Source organism: Dryobates pubescens, chromosome 13 (genome assembly GCF_014839835.1).
Source record: "Dryobates pubescens isolate bDryPub1 chromosome 13, bDryPub1.pri, whole genome shotgun sequence".
NCBI classification, from domain to species: Eukaryota; Metazoa; Chordata; class Aves; order Piciformes; family Picidae; genus Dryobates; species Dryobates pubescens.
Window position 1 is genome coordinate 22,769,021 of NC_071624.1, and position 25,718 is coordinate 22,794,738.

General features: G+C 51.7%; 1 protein-coding gene across 1 annotated transcript; it reads left to right on the forward strand.

Annotated features, from left to right (window-relative positions):
- Positions 1 to 9,752: 9,752 nt before the first annotated feature.
- LOC104300258 (tudor domain-containing protein 5) lies at positions 9,753 to 23,763 on the forward strand. The gene is made up of 11 exons (XM_009900512.2): positions 9,753 to 9,984; positions 10,950 to 11,351; positions 12,115 to 12,242; positions 13,641 to 13,861; positions 14,721 to 14,927; positions 16,486 to 16,552; positions 18,489 to 18,689; positions 20,207 to 20,368; positions 21,613 to 21,762; positions 22,206 to 22,422; positions 23,564 to 23,763. The coding sequence occupies exons 1-11, from the start codon at positions 9,753 to 9,755 to the stop codon at positions 23,761 to 23,763; spliced, it is 2,187 nt and encodes a 728-aa protein (XP_009898814.2).
- The last annotated feature ends 1,955 nt before the right edge of the window (positions 23,764 to 25,718 follow it).

Here is a 25,718-nt window from a genome sequence, read left to right on the forward strand (position 1 = left end):
TCACCCCACAGCGACCACATCTCCACACTCAGCACATTCCAACAGGAGGAGAGGATAGGATAGGATAGGATAGGATAGGATAGGATAGGATAGGATAGGATAGGATAGAAAATAAACAGAACAGAACAGAATAGAATAGAATAGACCAGACCAAGCAGGAAAAGAGCTTTGAGATCATCAAGTCCAACCTCTCACCCAACACCATCTGATCAACTAAACCATGGCACCAAGTGCCTCATCCAGGCTCCTCTGAAACACCTCCAGGGATGGGGACTCCACCACCTCCCTGGGCAGCACATTCCAATGGCCAATCTCTCTTTCTGGGAAGAACGTCTTCCTAACATCCAGCCTAAATCTCCCCTGGCACAGCTTGAGACTGTGTGCTCTTGTTCTGGTGCTGGTTGCCTGGGAGAAAAGACTAACCCCCCCAGCTACAACCTCCCTTCAGGTAGTTGTAGAGAGCAAGAAGGTCTCCCCTTAATTAAATTGATTAAATGGTGTTGGGTGATAGGTTGGATTCAATGATCTATTCTATTCTATTCTATCCTATCCTATCCTATCCTATCCTATCCTATCCTATCCTATCCTATCCCATTCTATCCTATTCTATACTATTCTATTCTACCCTACCCAACCAACACTTCAGTGAATTAGTAATTTCATCCAGACTAAGGATGCCAAAACAAACAGCTTGAAACCACAAGACAGTAGATGCCCACATCCCAACCCTGACATAGTGGGGAGAAGAGCTCCTGCCAAAGTCTCCAGGCAATTTATGGTTACTCATTAGCAGCAGAATGAGGCACTGATGCCATCACCCTGCTGATCATTAGCAACATCCCAGTGGTTTTTATTCAAATGGTTTTACTTGCCCATGTGAATGAGCTGACAAGCCAGATGCTGTTTTTCAGCAGCACCTGCGGATGCAGAGGAAGCCTGCAGTCCCTGAAGAGTAAGTCAATAGACATTTCTATGGCAAAGAACCCAATCAGTTAATGTTGAAAATAAACTCACTACAATTCTGGGCTCCCTCCAGTGTTTCCTTATCTGTTTTTCATCACAGATTTTGAAATAGCTTAAAAGAGCACTTGCAGAGTCAGCCCCAGCAAGGGCAGGGCACAGGCAGTACTTACTGGTTCCAAAAGATGGATTACTCTGTCCATATGGAAAACTTTGGCTAGTAGTAGAAGAGCCAAAAAGTCCTGTGGCTGGTCTTGTAACAGAAGGCCCAAACAAGCTCACAGCTGCTCCTGCTCTCCCAGGCCCTTTCCTGTTTGCCTGGTAGTCTTCCAAACGGAGCTCCTAGGAAAGGAGAATCCAGTTCTCTTGACATGCTCCTTTTACACAGGATGAGGTCAGAATAGTGTCAGCACCATGCTTACACAGCATGCAAACCAACTCCAGGATGAAGGGGTCAAGAAAAGCTTACACCACCCCCATTCTTAAGAAGAAGAGGACACCATAAACAAGGCTTAAGCTTGGGTTTAAATTTGGGCTCCAGTTTTACTTTTCCAGAGCTTTTTCTGATCATTTGAGTGGAAGATCTGTTGGGGTCTCAGGTGAGTCAACCTGAGCAGAAAGGTTTATATTAAACATGGAATCACAGAATTGTTAGGGTTGGAAGGGAGCTCAAGGCTCAGCCAGGTCCAACCCCCCTGCCATGGCCAGGGGCACCTCACACTGCAGCAGGTTGCTCACAGCCACATCCAACCTGGCTGCAAAAACCTCCAGGCATGAGGCTTCCACCACAAAGGGGGTAAAAAACGATTCCTGGCTTTCCTCTTTCACCCAGGTGGAGTTTTGCATCACTGGAAGCAGCAGGCTAAGGCAGCGAGTGGAGAGAGGAGGCAGCAGGTCGGGGTGTGGTGGTGGTCAGCAGGAGGAAGTTCAATTGGGGTGGCTCCTGGTAGCCTCAAGGATCACAGATCACAGGATGTTAGGGGTTGGAAGGGACACAGAATCATAGAATGGTCCAGGACAGAAGGGACCTCCAAAGGTCATCTAGTCTGACCCCCCCTGCAGTCAGCAGGGACGTAGAATCATAGAAGTGTCAGGGTTGGAAGGGACCTCAAGGCCTGAGCCAGTGCCAACCCCCCTGCCATGGCCAGGGACACCTCACACTACAGCAGGTTGCTCACAGCCACCTCCAGCCTGGCTGCAAACACCTCCAGGCAGGAGGCTTCCACCACCTCCCTGGGCAATCTGTGCCAGTGTCTCATCACCCTCATGGGGAAGAACTTCTTCCTCACATCCAATCTCAATCTCCCCACTTCTAGTTTTGCTCCATCCCCCCCAGTACTATCACTCCCTGACACCCTCAAAAGTCCCTTCCCAGCTTTCCTGTAGCCTCCTTCAGACACTGGAAGGCCACAAGAAGGTCTCCTTGACCTTATACCTAAACCATCTGAGTTTTGTCAGACATTCTGCCATTCTTCTCAGCAGTGCAGGACTGCTCCCAACAGGGTCTCTTGCCCTTCTGGTAGGTGGTGAGATGGAATCTGAGCTCCTCAGAAACAGCACTGTCAAGCATTTAAAGCCAAACACACTCCACATGGTGATGCAATAAATGTTTTACTGGCTGATGCCACTCTCCTGGGAGGGTTGCAGATACTGAAAGCTGTACTGGTATGAATGAGCATAGAAGACACTTCCTACAGTCCAAAAAAAGCTCTACTAAGCAGCCAAACAAGAGAAGCAGCACACTTGAGTACACACTGACTGACCTCAAGAGATTTCCTTTCATATTCTTTCATAGCTGTAATACACTGGTGCCTGGTAGTGATCCTAGCACTAACTCCAGGTATTGCCAAAGTATCTATACTGGTTGGTGGCTGCAAGAGAAGAGGTTAAGATATCAAGCTTAAAATCCAGAGAGAGTTCCATTAGCACAGTTAGCATGCTCCCAGCAGATGCTCTTAAAGGCTAAGTCTAGCATGGCACCTGACAAGTGTATTCCTGCCCTCTGTGCAGCCATGGCCTCACCAGGGCTGAGGCAACCTTCAGCAGCCATCAGCAGTGGGATTTAGCCTCATAACACTCAGAACAAGGCAGGGCAGTTAATTTTTCAGCTCCACTTTAAAAGGACTTTACCTAAATTTGTGATACAAATCCTCCAGCTCTGCATGGATTCCATTCTCCTCCATGTTTTGATTTGGACTATGAAAATATTTATCAACAGCACTCAGACTGCTCCAGCTATCATCACAGCCCTGCCCACACCCCAAAATGACAAAGCCTCTGCCTGTTGAATCAGCTGCATCTAGAAAGGAAAAGGGCTGAGATTTGCATGGGCAACTATTTGGGGAAAAGAATACCTCTCTCCAGCAGGTATCACTTGCCCCATTTCCATGATGGCTTCTTTTCTCAGCCACACTCCATGTTCAATGGCCACAGAGCTTTCAACACATTATCCAACCCTCTCTTGAAGGGGAACTCATCCAGGAAACAGAGGGGATTGGTCTTCACTTTCCAAAGCCATGATGGCTTGGAAAAGAACTTCATTTATTTTGACCCATTCCAAGGTCTCCCTCAGCTGTTAGCATTTGGTGATGATCCCCCTGAGTTCTGTACCACTTAGAAACACAGAACCAATAAGGTTGGAAAAGACCTCAGAGATCATCCAGTCCAACCTGTCACCCAGCACCTCCTGACAACTAATCCATGGCTCCAAGTGCCACATCCAATTCCCTCCTGAACACCTCCAGGGATGGAGACTCCACCACCTCCCTTGGCAGCACATCCCAATGGCCAATCTCTCTTTCTGGGTAGAACTTTCTCCTCACTTCCAGCTCAAACCTCCCCTGGCACAGCCTGAGACTGTGTCCTCTTGTTCTGGTGCTGGGTGCCTGGGAGAAGAGACCAATCCCCACCTGGCTACAGCCATCCTTCTGGGAGTTGGAGAGAGCAAGAAGGTCTCCCCTGAGCCTCCTCTTCCCCAAGCTAAGCAACCCCAGATCCCTCAGCCTCTCCTCCCAGAGCTGTGCTCCAGACCCCTTCCCAGCCTCGTTGCCCTTCTCTGGACATTTCAAGTGTCTCAATGTCCTTCTTGAATTGAGGGGCCCAATTCCTGAGCAGGCTCAATTTTAAGAGCTGCTTTACCTCTTCAGCTTCAACCCAGCTGCAAACCTAGCAAGTCTAAAGAGAGCCATTACCCCACAGTGCTTGAGAAGTCTGCAAAATCCAGAACAGATAAAGTCCATTTCTTTGCAGTTCACTATACATTCCCCCTCCCCTGCAACAGTTCCCCTAAGGAGGATGTCTTCAGATTGCTTCAGAACACTCTGCCCTCACAGATAAATCATAGAATCACAGAATGATTTGGGTTGGAAGAGACCTCCAAAGGTCATCTAGTCCAACTCCCTCTGCAGTAAGCAGTTGCATCCTCAACTAGATCAGGCTGCCCAAAGCCTTGCAGATGAGCCACTCATTTTTGTCCAGTTCAGTGATCCAGGCAGTGCTTTACACACATAGCTGCAGAAGGTGCAAAAAGTGCAGTCAGCAGGCTCAAGTAAGAAGCAAATCCAGGACTTACCTGAAACTTAATAGTTGTGCCAGTTGGAGCAGCAGAAAAACCAGTAGGGCCAAAGAGAGAGCCAGTCATACTCCCAAAGAGACCAGAAGTAGTGTTAGTGCTGGTACTAGTTCCAAAGTCTTAAAGAAGAAATAAAACAACAAGATCTGTGCTAAGACTAGCCTGGGTTTTAAAACCTGAAACCAGGTATTTCATTACAAGTTATTTAAGTGGCAATTGTCTTTATTTCATTTAGCAAATAGCTTGCAAAAGGGAATAAAACTCCAGGAGGGGAAAAAATGGTATTTGTAACAGCAGAGCTGGAAGCCAACAGTCTGCTAATGCAATATGCTACTATAGAGGACCACCCCCAACTCACCAGCTCAGCACACAGGGGAACCTCTGCATCAGTGCTGGAGATATGTGAAGTGGCACAACTAATAATTCCACCAAGCTCTTGAAGCTGCACCTCAATACCTTAAGCACTGAAAAGCCAGTCTAGATGTATGACTTACTTTGGCCAGGAACTGAAGTTGTCATAAAGCCAGTGCTGCCTCCAAATGAAGATCCAAAGGGTCTGTTAAACATTTTCAGGTCCTCTCAGGGATTTCCCCTAAGCCTGGAAAGAATAATCCAGCTTTGATTTAAATCTTATAGAGTCACAGAATTGTCAGGGTTGGAAGGGACCTCAAAGATTATCCAGTTAGAAGCCCCCTGCCATGGGCAGGGACACCTCACACTACAGCAGGTTGCTCACAGCCACATCCAGCCTGGCTGCAAACACCTCCAGGCAGGAGGCTTCCACCACCTCCCTGGGCAACCTGTGCCAGTGTCTTGAAACTCATTTTTCATCTTCCTCACTGCTGACATAAGCCATCTGTGCAGGGGGTGTACATGTAAGGGGGGGAAACATGTCATAGGCAGCCCCCCCACAGCCAGTGGGGAAAGGGAGTTGTGGCTGGGAATTTAGGATAAAAGGAAGCTGTGTCCTCCAGCAATTTGAGAGACCCCACAGGGATCTGCCCTGTAGACTCTCCATTAATCTGAATAAAGTTTTACAGGACTCCTGTGTCTCCTTTGTGAACACCAGCCTCTACCAGCTGAAGTCTTCTGTACACCAAGCACATTTACAAAGCCTCACTTACTGTCATGTCAGGTTATGGCATGGCAGCTTTCAGCATTTTAGCAGCCTTCAAACTCCAGTTAGGTTTTCCAGGAGGTTCAGCACTCAGGACAGCAATAAACTCCTGTCCAGTATTTTACCATTTGGTCACTAATCACTCAAGTTCCAGCATGCCCAGATCCTTCCTGCAATAGAGGCTCCAGAACTGGATGCAGCAATCCAGGTGGGGTTTAACTAGAGCAGAGTAGTGTCCAGAGAAGGGCCACAAAGATGAGCAGAGGGCTGGAGCTGCTCTGCTATGAGGATAGACTGAGGGAGTTGGGGCTGTTCAGTCTGGAGAAGAGAAGGCTCCCAGAAGACCTAATTGTGGCCTTCCATTACCTGAAGGGGGCTACAAGAAAGCTGGGGAGGGACTTTTGAAGGTGTCAGGGAGGGATAGGACTGGGGGGATGGAGCAAAACTAGAAATGGGTAAATTCAGATTGGATGTTAGGAGGAACTTGTTCCCCATGAGGGTGGTGAGACACTGGCACAGATTGCTCAGGGAGGTGGTGGAAGCCTCATGCCTGGAAGTTTTGAAGGCCAGGCTGGATGTGGCTCTGGGCAACCTGAAGCAGTGTGAGGTGCCCCTGCCCATGGCAGGGGGGTTGGAACTGACTGATCCTTAAGGTCCCTTACAACCCTAACAATTCCATGATTCTGATTCTGTAAGTTAAACTCCAAATCCCACACTTTTATGATTTAAGGCAGAACTTGTTAAGAACTTGGGAAGACTCAATTAGGAGTTCAATTGGGAGTTTATCAAGCAGGTAGTCTCGCATGCATGCAGATGAACCAGGACCTTCCCCAGACCTAAAGGCATAACATTCCTCTGAATTTGCAATCTCACCATTTCCCCTTCATCAATTACCTCTGCCCACGTTTGACAGCTTCTCTAAGGCTCCCCCAATTCCAGCTCCCATTGCATCCTGCTCACCCAGTGGAAGCAGGCACCCCACAGGACTCAGCACACAGCCCAGCACAGAAGTCACTGAACAGAGCGAAGTCACAAAGCAGAGGGAAGTCACTAAACAGAGAGAAGTCACTAAACAGAGGGAAGTCACTAAAGGAAGTCACTAAACAGAGGGAAGTCACTAAAAGTGAAGTGACTAAACCAGAGTGAAGTCACTAAGGGAAGGCACTGAAGAGAGGGAAGGCACTGAAGAGAGGGAAGGCACTGAACAGTGAACTCACTAAACAGAGGGAAGTCACTAAACCTACCTGCCCACCCATGAAATCTTAACTATTTGTTTCCCCAGACCCCCACATCATAGAATCAGAGAGTTGTCAGGGTTGGAAGGGACCTCAAGGATCATCCAGTTCCAACCCCGCTGCCACGGGCAGGGACACCTCACACTAGGTCAGGTTGCTCAGAGCCACATCCAGCCCGGCACAGCCAAAGGCTGGCTTTGCGAAGCTGCAGCTATGCCACACACCCCTCCGGGCAGCGCCGAGCCCTCGGTTCTCGTCCAGGCTGCGGCGAAACAAACGCTGTCCTGCGGGCTCCCAGGACACGCCGCACTCACCCTCACCTCCCGCGCTTGTGGCATCACCTCTGGGGTGAGGAAATGGGGAATCGCCCCCGTTTCAGGAATTAAGGCTCTGCTGGCAGAAGCCGTGCGACGGCCGTGGCGAGGCAGCGGCCAAGGCGGAGGGGAGCGCAGCCGCCCCGCGGCGGCGGCGGGCGCCAGGCCCCTGAGCTGCCCCAGGGCGAGGAAGGGCGGAGGAAATGGCGGGAAAAGCGCCCGAGGCTGCGCGCTGCGGCGGCAGCGGCCAAGGGCGGCCCCGGCCCCGGCCCCGGCCCCGGCCCCGGCCCCGGCCCCGCTCCTTGACAGCGCTTTGGGTCCTTAGCCAAAGGCTGGCGCGTCTCAAATCAAAACACACAGTTCTGTGTACAGAAAAAACCCTAAACCAACAAAAATTCCCGCAGAAACGGGGCTCTGTCAAGCATCCTCGGTTTGAACTTCGAGCCTGCTGGCGGCATCTCAAAACACCCAGTTTTGTGTGAAAAATTACCTCAGAATTGGGGTTCAGCATCCTCAATTCACCTTAAAGCACACTCCAGTGCCTTTATTAGGATATATTATGGCTTTTTCACGTCCATTTGGGTCACTCTTTGGAACTTTTTCCCCCCTGTCAGTAGAGTGGTTTTTTTTTCAGGTAAATGAAGCCTAATCTTCATGTTCTGCTTGCTGAGGGACCCTGTCCCTCTGTAACGCTGGATATGGAGTGCTGCTGGGTGGCCCCCAGAATTTCAATGGCCTTTATAATTAGGGGAAGGTGGAGATTCGGTGTTTTCCAGACAGCCTGAGTTTTGTGCCCTGTGCTCAGCACTGCTTAGGCCACAGCTTGAGTCCTGTGTCCAGTTCTGGGCTCCTCAGGCTAGGAAAGATGTTGAGATGCTGGAAGGTGTCCAGAGAAGGGCAACAAAGCTGGGGAGGGGTCTGGAGCACAGCCCTGTGAGGAGAGGCTGAGGGAGCTGGGGTTGCTTAGCCTGCAGAAGAGGAGGCTCAGGGGAGACCTTCTTGCTCTCTGCAACTCCCTGCAGGGAGGTTGTAGCCAGGTGGGGGTTGGTCTCTTCTCCCAGGCAAGCAGTGCCAGAACAAGAGGACACAGTCCCAAGCTGTAGCAGGGGAGGTTTAGGCTGGAGGTGAGGAAGAAATTCTTCCCAGAAAGAATAATTGACATTGGGATGTGCTGCCCAGGGAGGTGGTAAAGTCCCCATCCCTGGAGAAGTTTAGGAAGAGCCTGGATGAGGCACCTGGTGCCATGGTTTAGTTGATCAGATGGTGTTGGGTGATGGGTTGGACTGGATGATCTCTGAGTTATTTTCCAACCTGGTTAATTCTATTCTATTCTATTCTATTCTATTCTATTCTATTCTATTCTATTCTATTCTATTCTATTCTATTCTATTCTGTTCCGTTCCGTTCCGTTCCAGTCCAGTCCAGTCCAGTCCAGTCCAGTCCAGTCCATTCTAACTGCTGCCCTCCCTGGGGGCGCCGAGGGGCTTGATGCTGCCCCGACAGAGCTTCCCCCTCCATATGACGGCAGATTCAGCAGTTCTTTTCTGCCCGCTAGTGCTCTCCTCCCTGGTGAGTGTTGATCTGTCATTGCTTCCCTGGGGATAAAGTCATCCGACGAAGAGGAACGGAACCAAGTTCCGCTAGTGCTGTCTACCTTACGGTAAGAGTGTACTGAGAGAACTGGTGCCAGGGTGCACAGAAAACTCCCGTCGCTAGAGGTTGGTGTTCACACAGGAGAGGGGACAGAGGAGTCCTGTACATCTTTATTCGAATGAAGGGAAGGGTCACCAGGGCAGATCGCTGTGGAGGGAGTCTCTCACATTTCTGCTGGCTCTGCGGGGATCCCCCCAGATGCCACCCGCACTTGGCGGCGCTCCGTAATAAAGCAGCGCTGCTGTCCAGGCTAAGCCCAGCGCTGTGCGCTGATGCCGGGTCTCGGGGACAGTACCCCCGCGGGCCGCACGGCGGCGCTCGAAGGAACGGCCGCGCAGCTATGGGCGGGGGGACTGCACAGGCAGCGCGCAGGCGCGGAGCGGGGCGGGTGAGGGGGCTGTGGGCTTTGCTGCCGCCGGCCGGGGGAGGACTTCAGGCTGTGGTCGAGGGGCAAAGGAACGTCTTTAGGGGACAGTGACCCGATGGGGCAGAGCGGGTAATCCCCCGGCCTGAGCTCGGGGGCGCAGGGGGTTGTGTGGCAGCACTTGAGAAGGGTCTCTGGAGTGGCAGGGTTTGTGGAGGCCCGTCCCTGGGTGAGGGTTCAGAGGTGAAGCAGACCCTGGCGATACAGTGGCTGTGGGAGCTGTGCTCCCATAGGGACAGGCAGCAGGTGCAGGGGCAGGAGCACTCAGCTGGGGCCCAGGGGTGCCGGAGGGTGGCAGCTCCAGCAGGGCATCAGGGATATACTGAGGTGGTTGGGAAGCAGCGGGCGGGGAGCCTGGCTTGCTGCCCTCTCCCCCACCGCCTATCAGCTGGTGAGGGCTGAAAAGTGTTTCGCCTGTATTGGAGGAGCTGCGGGACCAGGAGTTGTTTCCTGTCTTTGTTTCCTCGTCAGTGTGGCCATGGCGAAGCAGGCACGGGTGCCAGAGGTGCTAAAGAAGGAGATCAGATCCCTGCTAATAGCTGCCAAAGCGGGGTTAACACCAGCAGAGCTGGAGGAGGTGTACCTGACCATGGTCGGCAAGCCTCTCCCTCTGTCTGCCCTGGGCTTCTGCTCCACCCTGGAGCTGATGGCAGGTATGCCTGATGTGGTCAGGATCTGCCCCTGTGAGAAAGGCACTTCTGTCCTGAAAGGTGAGGGGTTGTTGCCTTATGGGTGAAGTTGGTTTGAACCTCATACTGGTGTGAAGTGAGGCTGCTTCAAAATGGGGATGTGCAGGTCTCCTATCTCTGTCACTCCTTTTCTCATATAGCTTGGTTTGGTTTAATGTTTTTGATGTTTCTTCTTGTATTTAGATCTGCCTTTTTAAGTGTTTCTCCTCTTTTGTCCTGAAAAATCACCCAGGCTTCTAGTTGGTTATATGTTTTGCCTTCTGCACTCAGAAGCTGCAGTGGCAGTTCTTAAGGGTGCCCTGGAACTGGTAAGCATCACTTGTACTGTAACTGCAGACTCCAGCAGGACCCAGGGATGGGGCCTCGGGGCAGAAGCTGTGTTTCCCTACCTGACCCCATGGAAAGTTTAGTGTGCATCAGTTAACCTTTTTTATTTTAACCTCTTTGTTGGGAGAAGAGCTCTGGAAACAGGAGGTGCAGAGAGTGGACTGGGAAGGGTGGAATGCTAGGGCTTTGGAGAGTGCCTCATTAAGACAAGAAAAAGTTGTTAAAAAGCATGGGGAGACCTGGGCTGCTCTCCAGAGAGGCTTTGCTTGGGCAGGTGGGTGCTCTGTGGTGGGGATTCATTGTGACTCTGGCTGAGGGGAGCAATGAGCCATTCACTGTTTTCCCAGCGAAACTGACAGCAGCTGACTTTCCAGCTGAGATCCTGTACCCAAAAATGTTTGACCCACCTGGATCTGGATTTATAGAGTTGAGAGGGCGGAATGGCTGTTGGCTGGTTGCAAGGGGAGAGGCAAAGTGGTTGCCCTGCTGGAAGTCAGCCCGAGTTCAGTGCGATTGCTTTCAAAGGAGACAGCTGCTGCTGAAAAGGTCCTGGGGGAGGAGAAACGGAAGGAAAGGAGAGGAGGTTTGCCTGCGTAGAGCTTTCAGTGGGATTAGCATGGCAACATAATAGTTTCTTTCTTTCTTTCTTTCTGCTGTAGCCATTGCAGATGAGACCACCAAAGGGCTTGCCAAGCTGGTTGCCAGGCAGAAAGGTGGCAAGGCGTGGAAGGGAGCTGCTGTGAAGGCAGACGCTGCTGCTTGCCCTCAGAGTCCCCAGCGCGTCCCTCGCAGGGGCAGGGCTCCTGTCCTGCCAGCCACGGTGAAGGCTGAGCTGCAGCACCTGCTGAGTTCCTCACCAGTTTTTCTCTCAGACTTTGACAAGGCCTTCTGCAGACACTTTGGCCAAGAGTTCCAGTACACACAGTATGGATTCTCCTCTCTCTCTGAGGTCCTCAGCAGTGTATCCGATACCATTACGGTCGTGCAGACGGCAGCAGGTTCTTTGCTGACCCTGAAGGACCTCCTGGCAAGTGAGATAGAGAAGGAAGGGATGCAGCAAGGTGAGGCATTGTGTGGTGCAACTGGAAGCCCAGAGCTCTCACAAGCACTGTGGCCAGGCACCTTGTGTTTCACATGGATGCTGCTTCATTTCTAGTTGCTGCAGCAGTCCCAGTTCCCCTGGGGCTTAGCACAGAAGGACAGTGGGGCCCCAGGGGGGTTAACTGGAAGTTTTCTACAGGTTGACACTGGGTTTGGGGGAAAGGAGAGATGCTTATCTCATTCAGAGACTTTCTGACTGTGTGTGCAGGACTGGAATTTCTGGGCATTCCAGGCAGTAGACAACAAGGTAGAAGGATGTCCTAAATGTCTGCTCTGCAGGCTGGTAAAGCCTTTCCAGTGTGGTTTTGGAGACTGGAGCCCTGGTCTGAGGCATAGCTGCATTGCTCCACAGCAGAAACCAGGAGACTGCAGATGGCCTCAGAATTCCCCTAACATCTATGAGAGAAAACAGAACATCACCTACCTGCCAAATTCTTGGGGAAAATGAAGTTTATTCTCATTCTAGCAACTGATTGAGCCATTAGCATGCTCACAAGAGCAAGTGGGGTTTGGTTTGTTTCAATTTGTTAATGCCCTGAAGGATTAATCTGCAGGATTCCTCTCCAGAGAATCCTCAGGGCTGTGAGGGTGAGTTGAGGGAAACAGCACCACTGCTTTCAGACTTCCATTTTCAGATGTCTTCTCATTCTGCTTAATATGCCCCACTGTACCACTGTGTCAGTCTGACACAAGATAACAACCTAATCATTCTTCTCTTTGCAGCAGCACCTGCAGCTGAGAAGCCTCCATTGGAACCCAGCCACGAGACACAGAGCTGCCACCTGACAGCAGAAGAGAAGTCAGAGCCAGTAGAATCACAGACAGGAGGTTTGGGTGATGGCCTCCAACAAGTAAGCATGTGGATAAGCAATCTGTAGCTTTTCCATCTCTTGATCCAGGGGGTGATCCTCTCTTTCCTGCTTTTGTTATTGTGAAGTTTGCATTGCTGATGCACTGCTGCCTCCAGACATTTGTGGTGTGTCTGTTCCAGATGAGTCTGGAGGTGACCAGTCTCACACCGACCCAGTGTATCGCTTTATGTGCCATCCAGACTAGGTCTCTGTCTTGTGTCTGGTCTTGAGGTCTATGTGGCAGGTCACCCCTGGCAGGTTAAGCATGAGCTTGCTCCCTGGTAATGATGATGATACTTTTGTATAGTTACTTGCAACTGGACTTGCCTGATTTTGTTGTGTGCCTGTTGCAGTAGGTGAGGCTGAAGTGTTAGAATAGAGTAGAGTAGAATAGAATAAACCAGGTTGGAAGAGACCTTCAAGATCATCAAGTCCAACCTATCATCCAACCCCATCTAATCAACTAAACCATGGCACCAAGCAGCCCATCCAGTCTCCTCCTAAACACCTCCAGTGATGGTGACTCTACCACCTCCCTGGGCAGCACATCCCAGTGGGCAATCACCCTCTATGAAGAATTTCTTCCTAACATCCAGTCTAAACCTCCCCTGGCACAGCTTGAGACTGTGTCCTCTTGTTCTGGTGCTGCTTGCCTGGGAGAAGAGACCAACCCCCACCTGGCTACAACCTCCCTTCAGGGAGTTGGAGAGAGCAAGAATGTCTCCCCTGAGCCTCCTCTTCTGCAGGCTAAGCAACCCCAGCTCCCTCAGCCTCTCCTCACAGGGCTGTGCTCCAGACCCCTCCCCAGCTTTGTTGCCCTTCTCTGGACACCTTCCAGCATCTCAACATCTTTCCTAAACTGAGGGGCCCAGAACCTGATCTGGGAGACCTTCTTGCTCTCTCCAACTCCCTGAAGGGAGGTTGTAGCCAGGTGGGGCTTGGTCTCTTCTCCCAGGCAAGCAGCACCAGAACAAGAGGACACAGTCTCAAGCTGTGCCAGGGGAGGTTCAGCCTGGATGTTAGGAAGAAGTTCTTCCCAGCAAGAGAGATTGGCCATTGGGATGTGCTGCCCAGGGAGGTGGTGGAGTCCCCATCCCTGGAAGTGTTTAAAAAGAGCCTGGATGAGGCACTTGGTGCCAGGGTTTAGTTGATCAGATGGTGTTGGGTGAGAGGTTGGACTTGATGATCTCCAAGGTCCTTTCCAACCTGGTGAATTCTATTCTATCCTAAGAGCCTGAAAGTGAATGTTTCTATCACAAGGATTAATCCAAGCTAGTGCATTTGTTGGGGTTCCCTGGCACTCAGGGGTTCCCAGGTCCCCAGGCAAGTCAGTCAACCTGTGTTCATGTTCAGTGCACGACGCCATTCAAGTGCCACCTCCCTCTTACTCCTTTGCAGCCTCAAGATTTGGAGCAGCCCCTACCAGACAAGTTGTTGCTGACTCCAGAGATCCCTGCTGATGCTGTTCAGGAGGGCAGGCTCTGTGGCTTGCCCCCCCTGGAGAGGAGGAGCGCGGTGGGAGTCTTCGTGGCCTTCGTCGTCTCTCCGAGCCAGTTCTACATCCACGTCCGCCGAAGGGAAGCCCCTCACGAGCTGCTGGATCTGATGATCGCCATCAGGTGCGAACACCTTCTGCTGATGAGTGCCTCTGGCCCTGGGCTATGTGTCTGCCCTGAGGGAACAGGGCACCCAGCTCTTAGTTGTGGTTGCTGCTGGCTTCATTGCTTGCTGTGGAGGTGCTGTACTGCTTTCAAAGGCCTGCAGTGACCGGGCCAGGGGCTTCAAACTAGAGAAGGGCAGATTTAAATTGGATAGCAGGGAGAAGTTCTTCACTCTGAGGGTGGTGGAACACTGAACAGGTTGCCCAGGGAGGTGGTTGAGGCTCCTTTCCTGGAGATATTCAAGGTAGGGCTTGATGAGGCCTTAAAAACCTCCAGGGATGAGGCCTCCACCACCTCCCTGGGCAACCTGTGCCAGTCTCTCACCACCCTCATGGGGAACAACTTCTTCCTAACATCCAATTTCAATCTACCCATTTCTAGGTTTTTTGTACCACCCCCAGTGATACACCACCCTCAGAAGTCCTTCCCCAGCTTTCTTGTAGTCCCCTTCAGTTACTGGATATACAGTAAGGTCTCCTCAGAGCCTTCTCCAGACTGAATAGCCCCAACTCCCTCAGTCTGTCCAGCAGCTCCAGCCTTCTGCTCATCCTTATGGCCCTTCTCTGGATGCCTTCCAGCACCTCCAGATCCCTCCTGTAATAGGGACCCCAGAACTGGACTCAGTGCTCCAGGTGGGGTCTCCCCAGAGCAGAGTAGAGGGGGAGAATCCTCTCCCTCAACCTGCTGGCTGTGCTTCTCTTGCTGCAGCCCAGGATGTGATTGGCTTTCTGGGCTGGCCTCTGAAGCCCCTCTGTGTTTCTCTTTGTTCATCTCCTGCAGCCCAGGCAGCGCAGCTTCTCACGCTGATCTTTTGCAGGCACTGCTACTCCGACAGGCGCCTCTGCGATCGCTACGTCATGCCCGAGCGCTCGGTGCGGCCGGGGCAGCTCTGCTGCGTTAGGGTCGCCGCCTGGTGGTACCGAGTCATCGTCCACCGTGTGCTCAGCCACCAGCAGGTGGAGGTCTTCTATGCAGATTATGGAAACCTCGATCCTGTCCCGAGGTCTGCCCTGAGATTCCTCAAGTAAGTGAATTACACACGCTTGGCAGAATAACTGAGCTTGGAGGAGCCCTTTGGAGGTCGCTCTCTCCAGTCTCCTTGGTTGAGCAGGGCTGCCCCTGTCAGGACAGGTTTTGAGTTGTCTCTGAGCAAGCTGTTCCAGGGCTTAGTTACCTTCATGGTAAAAAAGCTGCTTTCCAGCTGGTCTGTCCCCAGTGTTCTGGTGGGGTTGGATTCAATGATCTTGGGGTTGGACTCAAGGATCTCTGGAGGTCTCTTCCAACCTCTAATGTACTGTGATACAGTGGTGTGTGGTGGTGGTCCTCCCCTTCCTTTGTTAAACTTCACCAGGTTCTTGTCAGCCCATTTCTCTCTCCTGTTGAGGTCCCTCTAAATGGCAGCATGACCCTCTGGTGTCACCAGCCACTCCTCTCAGTTGTGTATCCTTGTCAGACTTGCTGAAGCTTACACTCTTCAGCATCCTCCAGGTGATTAATGAAGCTGATGAACAGTATTGGACCTAGTAGTGACCCCTGGGGTGCACTGCTAGTTCTTGGCCTCTAACTAGGCTTTGTGCCACTGATCACCACTCTCTGGGCCTGGCCCTTCAGTTCTCAATCTACCTCACTGCTCATTCAGCCCATACTTTGCTGGCTTTTCTGTGAGCATCTCAGTGTCAAGAGCCTGAGAGAAGTCAAGGTAGACAAAACTTGCTGCTCTCTCTTGACCTATCAGACCAATCATATAATTGTAGAAGGTTGTCAGGTTGGTTAAGTATGACTTGCCCTGGCTGCTCCCAGTCACCTTCAAGTGCCTGGAAAAGTGGTAGGGTACACTGGTCCATGGCCTTGCTGGGGATCCAAGTGGGGCTGACTGGCCTCTGCCTTCCTTTGGAAGGACACTCCAGAAAGGATCTGGGATTGTACTGCAGTGGTACCTTGCAGCAGCATTTCCTTGCTTACATGCTAATGCTGGAGGGGGTGTTAAGACCTCTTTTGCTCATCACTCCAGGCCCTTTGCTTGTCAGCCCTCACAGCTGCTCTGGGCTAAATCTTCCCTGTTTCTGCTTTCATTCCTCAGCCTTTACTTTTGCCACTTTCTGTCACTTTGGGACAAGCTTCCTAATTCTTCTTTCTGGGTACCATGAATGGACACACATATCCTCCTGGACAGACTTCAGTCCCAAGTGGGACATGTTTGCAGTATCAGAGGTACTCATGCTCACCTGTATTTCAGCACCTTTTCCACAGCTGCTGCTTCCCCCTCATTTGCCTCTGTTTGTGCCTGGCCACCAGCATCATTTGGTTCAAAAGCCTTTGCTCTCTGTCTCTAACTTTGTAACCAGAAGGGGATTGGTGGGAAGATGCATGAGCAAGAGAAGGCCTAAGGGACCAGATGTTCCTGCTGGGCCCATTCTCTGGGTGTGAAGTGTCTGCCAGAGCTGCTGTTGGGTGCAGAGCCCAAGATGTGCCTCTCTCTTCCTCAGCTGATTTGAAAAGATGGGAGAGGAGGAAGTTCTGCTCTTTTGCCTTGTGTTCCTGTGGTTTTGCTGTGATGGTGATGCCTTTGTTTTGTGCTGCAGGAGGTGCTACTCAAAGCTCCCTGCTCAGGCCATCCCATGTTCCTTGGCAAGGGTGAAACCCACAGAGGTATGTGTTCATCTGTGTAGTGGTTTAGATGGTTTCATCCACCCACACCCACATATAGCACAGCTAACCCAGTCAGAGAAGCAAATGAAGGCTGTGTTTTACAAGCAACAAGATACACAGTATTGACAATATCACACAAGAATTTACAGGGAAGAGCACAACCCAGGAAAAAATCCCCCTTGCAGGAGGATCCCACCTCAGATTCCCCCACCCAACCCAGCCACAGTGTCACTAAGGTTGGAAGAGACCTCAAAGATCATCAAGTCCAAGCTGTCACCACAGACCTCATGACTAGACCATGGCACCAAGTGCCACATCCAGTCCCCTCTTGAACACCTCCAGGGATGGGGACTCCACCACCTCCCTGGGCAGCACATCCCAAGGGCCAATCTCTCTTGCTGGGAAGAACTTTCTCCTCACCTCCAGCCTAAACCTCCCCTGGCACAGCTTGAAACTGTGTCCTCTTGTTCTGGTGCTGCTTGCCTGGGAGAAGAGACCAACCCCCACCTGGCTACAACCTCCCTTCAGGGAGTTGGAGAGAGCAAGAAGGTCTCCCCTGAGCCTCCTCTTCTGCAGGCTAAGCAACCCCAGCTCCCTCAGCCTCTCCTCCCAGGGCTGTGCTCCAGATCCCTCCCCAGCTTTCTTGCCCTTCTCTGGACACCTTCAGGTCTCTCAATGTCCTTCTTAAATTGAAGAGCCCAGAACTGGACACAAGACTCCAGGTGTGGCCTAAGCAGTGCGAGCACAGGGCACAATGACTTCCCTGCTCCTGCTGGCCACACTCTTCCTGATGCAGGCCAGGATGCCCTTGGCCTTCTTGACCACCTGGGCACACTGCTGGCTCATGTTTAGGCAGCTGTCAATCAGCACCTCCAGGTCTCTCTCTGTTTGGCAGCTCTCAGCCACTCTGACCCCAGCCTGTAGCACTGCCTGGGGTTGTTGTGGCCAAAGTGCAGCCCCTGGCACTTGGACTTGTTGAATGCCATCCTGTTGGCCTCTGCCCATCTGTCCAGTCGGTCGAGGTCCCTCTGCAGAGCCCTTCTTTCCTCTAACTGACCAACATCTGCTCCCAGCTTGCTGTCATCTGCAAACTTGCTGATGACTGACTCCATCCCCTCCTCCAGATCATCAATGAAGATGTTAAAGAGGATGGGGCCCAGCACTGATCCCTGGGGGATGCCACTGGTGACTGGCCGCCAGCTGGCTGTGGCACCATTCACCACCAACCTCTCTCCCCCTTTCCCTTTCCCCTCTAGTTAATTAGACTAACAAGGAGAAAGAGGGAAAAGGATATTAAGGGAACTTTGTTAGCTCAAAGCAGCTGTTACGAAAGTTAGTTTTTCTTACCAGCTGCAGTGCAGGGTCAGCTGCATGCACTCTGGCCAAGAAATGAAAGACAGACAGACTGAAGCTGGAGTGAGTGAGAGGAAGAATGTGAGAGGGAGTTGCTAGGCTACATCTCACATCTGACCAATGAAATTAGTTTGGAAGGAATCTTTGGTTTTCAGTTTTACCCCCAAACATTCAGCTAGAGAATTTTGCAGCTGTCCTGTCCTCACAGGCACATCCTAAAGTGTCACAATGTGCAGGTTTGTTCAGCAGCACAGGGATGAGAGCTGCCAAGCAGAGCCTGGCTTTTTCTCCTGATCACTCACACTGGAGATGGCCCTCAGAGCATGTTTGGAATGAAGCTGTTGGGGCAAAAGGGCATTCCCAGTGTAGCTGGCATTGCAGGCTTTGGGGCTGTTGGAGGTCAGGGCTGGGAATCTTCCTTGCCTGCCTCTCCTGTTTCTGTCCCTCACCAGAGCTGGCTTCATTGCCTTTTTGACCAGGGCCCACAAGGGGAGGTCTCAGCTGGTGGCAGTTGGTGTGGTTTAAGTGTCTTTACACCTGTGTTTCTCCTTGAAGTGCCTTCACACTTTTCTTTCTCCTTCAGGATACGTGGTCCAATGCAGCAGCTCTTCTGTTTGAGGAGCTGTGTGGCTCTGAACTCCTTGTGGGCTTTGTGGATGAATATGTGCATGGCATTTTGCATCTCTTCCTGTGTGACACATCCTCCAGGGAGGATATCTACTTCCACAAGGTTTTGAGCACCCAGGGACATGCTGCCATCTGTGAAGAGAACATTCCCTCCCAGGTCAGGAGGGAGGCAATGTGCTGCTGAGAGGAAGGGCAGGGAAAGGGTGGTTGGGTGCCTGTAATGGGAAGATCTTCACCATGAAGCAAGTGGTTTAGTGAAGAGCCAGGCTGGTGTTCCCTGCTGTCCTCTAGCTGGCCACTTTGTGACTGTCAAGAGCTTTCTTGGTGATGAATCTGATGACAGCAGCAGAGGTGTTTGGGTGCAGTAGAATAAATTACTTCCATGGTGTCTTCTGACAGTGAATTCCAAGGTGGGGTTGGGTTTTGGGGCTTTTCTGCAGGTGATTAGCTTGCTAGAGCTGCAGCTACGTCTGAGGCTGCTGCTCATCTTGTGTAAATGGTATGGAAAAGTGGGGAAACAGCTCCAGATGGTCTCAGCATTAGACCAACCTTAGAGGGAATTGAGAGGTGGTTGAGAGATGTGTTGGTGAATTGATTACATCCCTTCTTAATTCCAGCAGGGTTTCCTGGCTAGAATTTAAGAGCTCTCTGGCTCATGCAAACAGTGAGAGGAAGCTGAGAAGACTTTTGGTCTCTCAGTTAAAGCAGTGTTGCACAGGGGCAAGGGCAGCTGGGTGAGGAACAGGGCAGGCCAGTAAATTGTTTGGGCCTTCTCTGCTCTAGGCAGTGAAGATTGGTTATGCTGTTAACAAACTGAGTTAGGGAAGTGGTTTCAAATGCCTCTTGCTTTGGCAGTGAAGTGGACAGTGTTGGACAGCATAACCATGGCAGAGGGACGTGGTACCTTGGACAGAGGTCCAAGTTGCAAGCCAGCCCAGAGAGCAGTTAGGACTTGGGCCCATCTGGGTTGTTTGCTGATTGCCTCAGCTCAGTCACAGGAAGAGATGTGTGGATGTGGAAGCTGTCAGGATGGCTTTGCCAGGATTTTTCTTCCTCAGCTGAAAGTTGGGCTTTACAATCCCAGAGTGCTTGTGCCTGCTGGTGCAGTCAGCAGATGCAGGATGTGTGTTTTGGCTGGAGTAGAGCCCACAGCTGTGGTTTTGCATGGGTGTGTCAGATTTTTGGGAGGAGGGGGCAGTGCTGATTCCTTTTGTTGCTGGAGGGAGAGGAATTTGAGTTTTGTAGGAGGAAAATTTCTGTGAGGCTGTCAGGGAGTGATAGGACTGGGGGGGGATGGAGTAAAACTAGAAATGGGGAGATTGAGATTGGATGTGAGGAAGAAGTTGTTCCCCAGGAGGGTGGTGAGAGCCTGGCACAGGTTGCCCAGGGAGGTGGTGGAAGCCTCCTGCCTGGAGGTGTTTGCAGCCAGGCTGGAGGTGGCTGTGAGCAACCTGCTGGAGTGTGAGGTGTCCCTGGCCATGGCAGGGGGCTTGGAACTGGCTGAGCCTTGAGGTCCCTTCCAACCAAAAGAATTCTATGGTTCTGTGAATATAAATCTAACTTATGGGTGGTGTTCTTCTTACTAAAACCTGCTAGAAACTGGCCGAGTCTTTTTTGTGGTAGCTACATCATGTTTTTTTGGACTGTACTAGCTGTGTGTTTGTTTGTTCCTAGGGATTCATGGAACTGAATCCTTTGGCCTTGTATGTTCAGCCCAGTGGGCAGCAGGAGAACGCTGAGCTGGTGGAGCCAGACCTTGGCTTGCCACAGGAATCTCTAAATGCAGACAGTGAAACAGCAAACTCAAATGTGGATGGCAATGAACAGTGTGAGCAGGTGGGAGTTTGGCTCTGCCATATCTGTCACTCAGTGAAACCAGCTCCAGGGATCAGCAGCTGTATTGCTTTGGCCCTGTGCACTCATTCCATGGGGTTGGGGTTTTTTGCTTTCATGAAAAGCAAGCAGAACCATAATACAGAAACAGTTCCACATGGCCCAGAAGTACAATAGAATAGAATGAACCAGGTTGGAAAAGACCTTTGAGGTTATCAAGTCCAACCTCTCACCCAACACCATCTCATCAACTAAACCATAACACCAAGTGCCTCAGCCAGGCTCTTCTTAAACACCTCCAGGGATGGGGACTCCACCACCTCACTGGGCAGCACATTCCAGTGGCCAATCTCTCTTGCTGGGAAGAACTTTCTCCTCACCTCCAGCCTAAACCTCCCCTGGCACAGCTTGAGACTGTGTCCTCTTGTTCTGGTGCTGGGTGCCTGGGAGAAGAGACCAACCCCCACCTGGCTACAACCTCCCTTCAGGGAGTTGGAGAGAGCAAGAAGGTCTCCCCTGAGCCTTCTCTTCTCCAGGCTAAGCAACCCCAGCTCCCTCAGCCTCTCTCCTCCCAGGGCTGTGCTCCAGACCCCTCCCCAGCCTCCTTGCCCTTCTCTGGACACCTTCCAGCAGCTCAACATCACCCTTGAATTGAGGAGCCCAGAACTGGACACAGGACTCAAGGTGTGGCCTCAGCAGTGCTGAGCACAGGGCACAAGGACTTCCCTGCTCCTGCTGGCCACACTCTTCCTGCTGCAGGCCAGGATGCCCTTGGCCTTCTTGGCCACCTGGGCACACTGCTGGCTCATGTTCAGCTTCTGTCAACCAGCACCCCCAGGTCCCTCTCTGCCTGGCTGCTCTCAGCCACTCTGACCCCAGCCTGTAGCACTGCCTGGGGTTGCTGTGGCCAATGTGCAGAACCTGGCACTTGGATGTGTTCAGTCTCCTGCCCTTGGCCTCTGCCCATCTGACCAGCCTGGCAAGGTCCCTCTGCAGAGCTCTCCTACCCTCTAACAGATCCACTCCTGCCCCCAGCTTGGTGTCATCTGCAAATTTACTGAGGATGGACTCAATGCCCTCCTCCAGATCATCAATAAAGATATTGAACAGGCTGGGGCCCAGCACTGATCCCTGGGGGACACCACTAGGGACTTTCTCTCTGTTAATCTCTGGTTGGTGTCATCTGCTTGCTCTGTTTGCTCCAGTGCATCTTGCTAGACCTTGCCTTGCTTCATCCCTCTCCTTAGCTGTCTTTCCACCTGTCTGCTGAGGAGCCACAGGATGATGTGTGGCCACTTTTGGATGAAGGGAGTGCCCTAAGGACAACAGACCAAGCCCCTGAACGTGTGCAGGGGGATACAAATGAAACTCCTGTGGAGCTTATGGCAGTAGTTAAGGTGAGGAGGTTTTTCTCTGCCATTGCTGTTGGGAGGGGTTGTTCTTGTTGGCAGATTGTTTTAATAACCCCTTGATTGTCCCTGTCTGAAAGTGGCTGGCAAGGAGAGACTGCCTGGCCATTAGCATGGGCTCAGAGCTTGACCTGCATCTCTTTGCTGCTGTTTCTGGTCTTTGATCATCCTCTAGTGCCCCACTGGCACAGCAGAGTCTTAGCTTTTATTCCTGGGTGAAAATGCAGAGGGATGTCCTCTGCCTCAGGCTCAGAAACTCCCTCTGTCATTGCCATCTGCATGGGGCTGCTGGTGGTGTTTCCTCCCAAGTCATCATCCAGCTGCTGCTATTCCAGTTGTGTGTGGACTTTGAGAGCTAATGAAGCTCAGGGCAGCTAATGAACCAAGTGTGCTCTAATCACCCTCTCCTGAACCTTTTCTCTGTCTTCCAGACATCTCCTTCCCTTGGAGAGTGCTCCCTGCCTGCTGCCTTATTCAAATCAATGGAAGACTTTGACACCTCCTTTACCTACTTGAAGCAAGCATCAGCAGTGAGCCAGGATGACCCTGATCAGACAGAAGGCACTTCCAAGGAGACCCAATTTTGTGAAGCTGTGCAAGCCTCCATCCTCCTGACAGCAGTGCCCTTTATGCTGGACAATCCTGATGGTACAAATGGCTTTGTTAGCTGAGTGGTTGCTGTGCTGCACTCCCTGGTAGGAGGCCCAGCACTGGTGCTGCTGCTTTTCTGCAACAGATGAAAGTGCTGGGGTGGAGGTGGATGCAAAGGGTTTGCCCTTTGTGCAGTAAAATGGATTTCCAAAGGTGTAATGGATGGAGAATGAATTGGGTTGTCTTTTCTTGACTCTCTTCTGCTTTCCTGCAGAAGTCATCATTTCTCCAGCCCATACATCAGCCCTTGTTCATTTCATGCTGAGGGTCTCCCAGTATCCCAAGCACAAGGGGCAGAAGCCTTTTTTAACCTTGGAAGGTCTCTGTGGGGTGTTTGTCTTCCATCTTCCAAATGATGGAAGGTGTCCAGAGAAGGGCAGCAAAGCTGGGGAGGGGTCTGGAGCACAGCCCTGTGAGGAGAGGCTGAGGGAGCTGGGGTTGCTTAGCCTGGAGCAGAGGAGGCTCAGGGGAGACCTTCTTGCTCTCTGCAACTCCCTGAAGGGAGGTTGTAGCCAGGTGGGAGTTGGTCTCTTTGCTCAAGCAACCAGCACCAGAACAAGAGGACACAGTCTCAAGCTGTGCCAGGGGAGGTTTGAGCTGGATGTTAGGAAGAAGTTCTTCCCAGCAAGAGAGATTGGCCCTTGGGATGTGCTGCCCAGGGAGGTGATGGAGTCTCCATCCCTGAAAGTGTTCAAAAAGAGCCTGGATGAGGCACTTGGTGCCATGGTTTAGTTGATCAGATGGGGTTGGGTGAGAGGTTGGAGTTGGTGATCTCAAAGGTCTTTTCCAACCTGGTTAATTCTGTATGAGAGAAGTGACAACACCCCTGTGAGAGCTGCCTGAGCTTGCCTCTTGTGCCTTGGAACAGTATTGCCTTCTGTCTGTCTGAGTGGAGTGGAGACCCAGCTTTCCAGCCAGGAGCTGCTCAGTTGACCCCTGGTGTCCCACCTCTGGGGAAACTGGGGTGGGCACTGGGAGGAGAGGAGTGGAGGCTCTTGGCTTGTACTGTGTCAGGCTGCAGTAGAAAGTCCTCTTGTCATGACCTGGTAAGGTCAAGGCAAAAGGGATTTCAATCTACACTGGAGCTCCACCAATGTTGTAGATTCCATCTCTCTTTTCTGTGTCCTTCCTTGTGCAGCTGAAGAGCAAATGAAGAACAAAGTCCTTCCCAGGAGTCCTGCAGCTGTCCTGGGCAGTGCTAGTGGGCTGCCTGGCCATGGGCTGTCTCAGAAGCTCTATGTCCCTCCTGCCATGCTGTCTGCAGTGCTGGCATCTGCACGTTTGGCCTCATCCCCTGGCTCTTTCCAGTGGCTCCCCTGCCTGAGAAAGAAGATGTGACAAGAGGTTAGAAGCTGGGGCAGCTGCTGTGGAAGGCTGCCTGGAGCAGCAGAGGCCCTGTGTGGGACTGTGCTGCCCTTTCCTTTGTTCTGAACCATTTAGTCCCTTCAATAAACTGGAGTCTGACATCTCAGCTGTGGTTAGTACATCTAATAAATGTTCCTTTTACTCCCAGGTGGGTTGGAGGTGGACAGTTTTAATGTTTCCCTGATCCATTAAAGAACAATCAGCTCTCACCTTGTGCTTAAGTCTAGGAGAGGGAAACTGGCTGGCTGCCTGTCCCTCCTTCCCTCAGTGCACAGCAGCTTTGACATCGTGTGGGGGGAGATGGGTTTGGTTTTTAACACTGTGGATGCTCCACATGCTCCTAGCTCTTAGGAGGGGTGGCTGTGTCCCAGCTCAGGCCTCAGTGTGTGCAACTGGCCAGAAGAAAGCTCCTTCCCCAGTGAGAGGATGTTCTGATTCCTTGGTGAATTGGAATACCACATCTGTGAGCCTCAGGAATCCTGCACTATGTCCATGGAATGAAATCTGGCAGGAAGCCAGTGAGAGACAGCTCCAAGCTGGAGCTTGGCAGTGTTCAGGTAGCTCCCTGCCTGTGGCAAGAAAGCCTCTTGGGCTTGAATAGGAAAAAATAAACTAGAATAGAATAAACCAGGTTGAAAGAGACCTTTGAGATCATCAAGTCCAATCTATCACCCAATACCATCTGATCAACTAAACCATGGCACCAAGTGCCACATCCAATCCCCTCTTGAACACCTCCAGGGATGGGGACTCCATCACCTCCCTGGGCAGCACATCCCAAGGGCCAATCTCTCTTGCTGGGAATAACTTCTTCCTAACATCCAGGCTGAACCTCCCCTGGCACAGCTTGAGACTGTGGCCTCTTGTTCTGGTGCTGCTTGCTAGAGAGAAGAGACCAACCCCCAGCTGGCTACAACCTCCCTTCAGGGAGTTGGAGAGAGCAAGAAGGTCTCCCCTGAGCCTCCTCTTCTGCAGGCTAAGCAACCCCAGCTCCCTCAGCCTCTCCTCACAGGGCTGTGCTCCAGACCCCTCCCCAGCTTTGTTGCCCTTCTCTGGACACCTTCAAGTCTCTCAATGTCCTTCTTAAACTGAGGAGCCCAGAACTGGACACAGGACTCCAGGTGTGGCCTGGGCAGTGCTGAGCACAGGGCACAATGACTTCCCTGCTCCTGCTGGCCACACTCTTCCTGCTGCAGGCCAGGATGCCATTGGCCCCCTGGGCACACTGGTGGCTCATGTTCTTCTGTAGAAGCTCTTGTGTTTAGCTCTGGCAGCTAGGAGAGACCTGAGCAAAGGTTATGAATGTTGCTTATGGGTACATGAGATCATTGCAACAGTTGTGCACTTCATAGCTAGGATGCTTTTGTTTGTTTCCCTTGATCTTGAGTCGCAGCACTTCAGCTCTTTCTGCAGCAACCCCAGGACTGCAGCTTCTGCCTTTAGTCAAAGATGGGAACCAGGCCTAGCAAAGGAGCTTCTCTTCCCCCCCACCCTCCCCCCTTTCAGTTTCTTCTGTAGAAAGTCTATGTTTAGCCCTGGCAAGTGGCAGAGACCTGAGCAAAGGTTGTGAACGTTGCTTATGGGTATCACAGAATCACCAAGGTTGGAAGAGACCTCAAAGATCATCGAGTCCAGCCCGTCACCACATGAGATCATTGCAAGAGTTGTGCACTTCATTTCTTGGATGCTTTTGTATGTTTCCCCCCCCAGCACTTCAGCCCTTTTTGCAGCAACCCCAGGGCTGCAGCTTCTGCCTTTGCGAGGCTCTTCCTGCTGCAGGGAGCATTTCACTTCGGTTTTGAGTGGCTGAGCTCCCTTGCCGGAAATGACTGCAAGTGATTGAAGTTCCTCCCAGCCCCAACTGACTTGGGGCTTGGTGTGCTGAGGAAACACTTCATCATCTATGCTGACTTGCTGCCCCTGCCCTG

Coding starts and splice junctions, on each gene's coding strand:
- LOC104300258 (XM_009900512.2), top strand. CDS start 9,753: ATGGCGAAGCAGGCACGGGTGCCAGAGGTGCTAAAGAAGGAGATCAGA. Junction 11,352..12,114: donor GAAGGAAGGGATGCAGCAAG/GTGAGGCATTGT, acceptor TTCTCTTTGCAG/CAGCACCTGCAGCTGAGAAG. Junction 14,928..16,485: donor TCTGCCCTGAGATTCCTCAA/GTAAGTGAATTA, acceptor TTTGTGCTGCAG/GAGGTGCTACTCAAAGCTCC.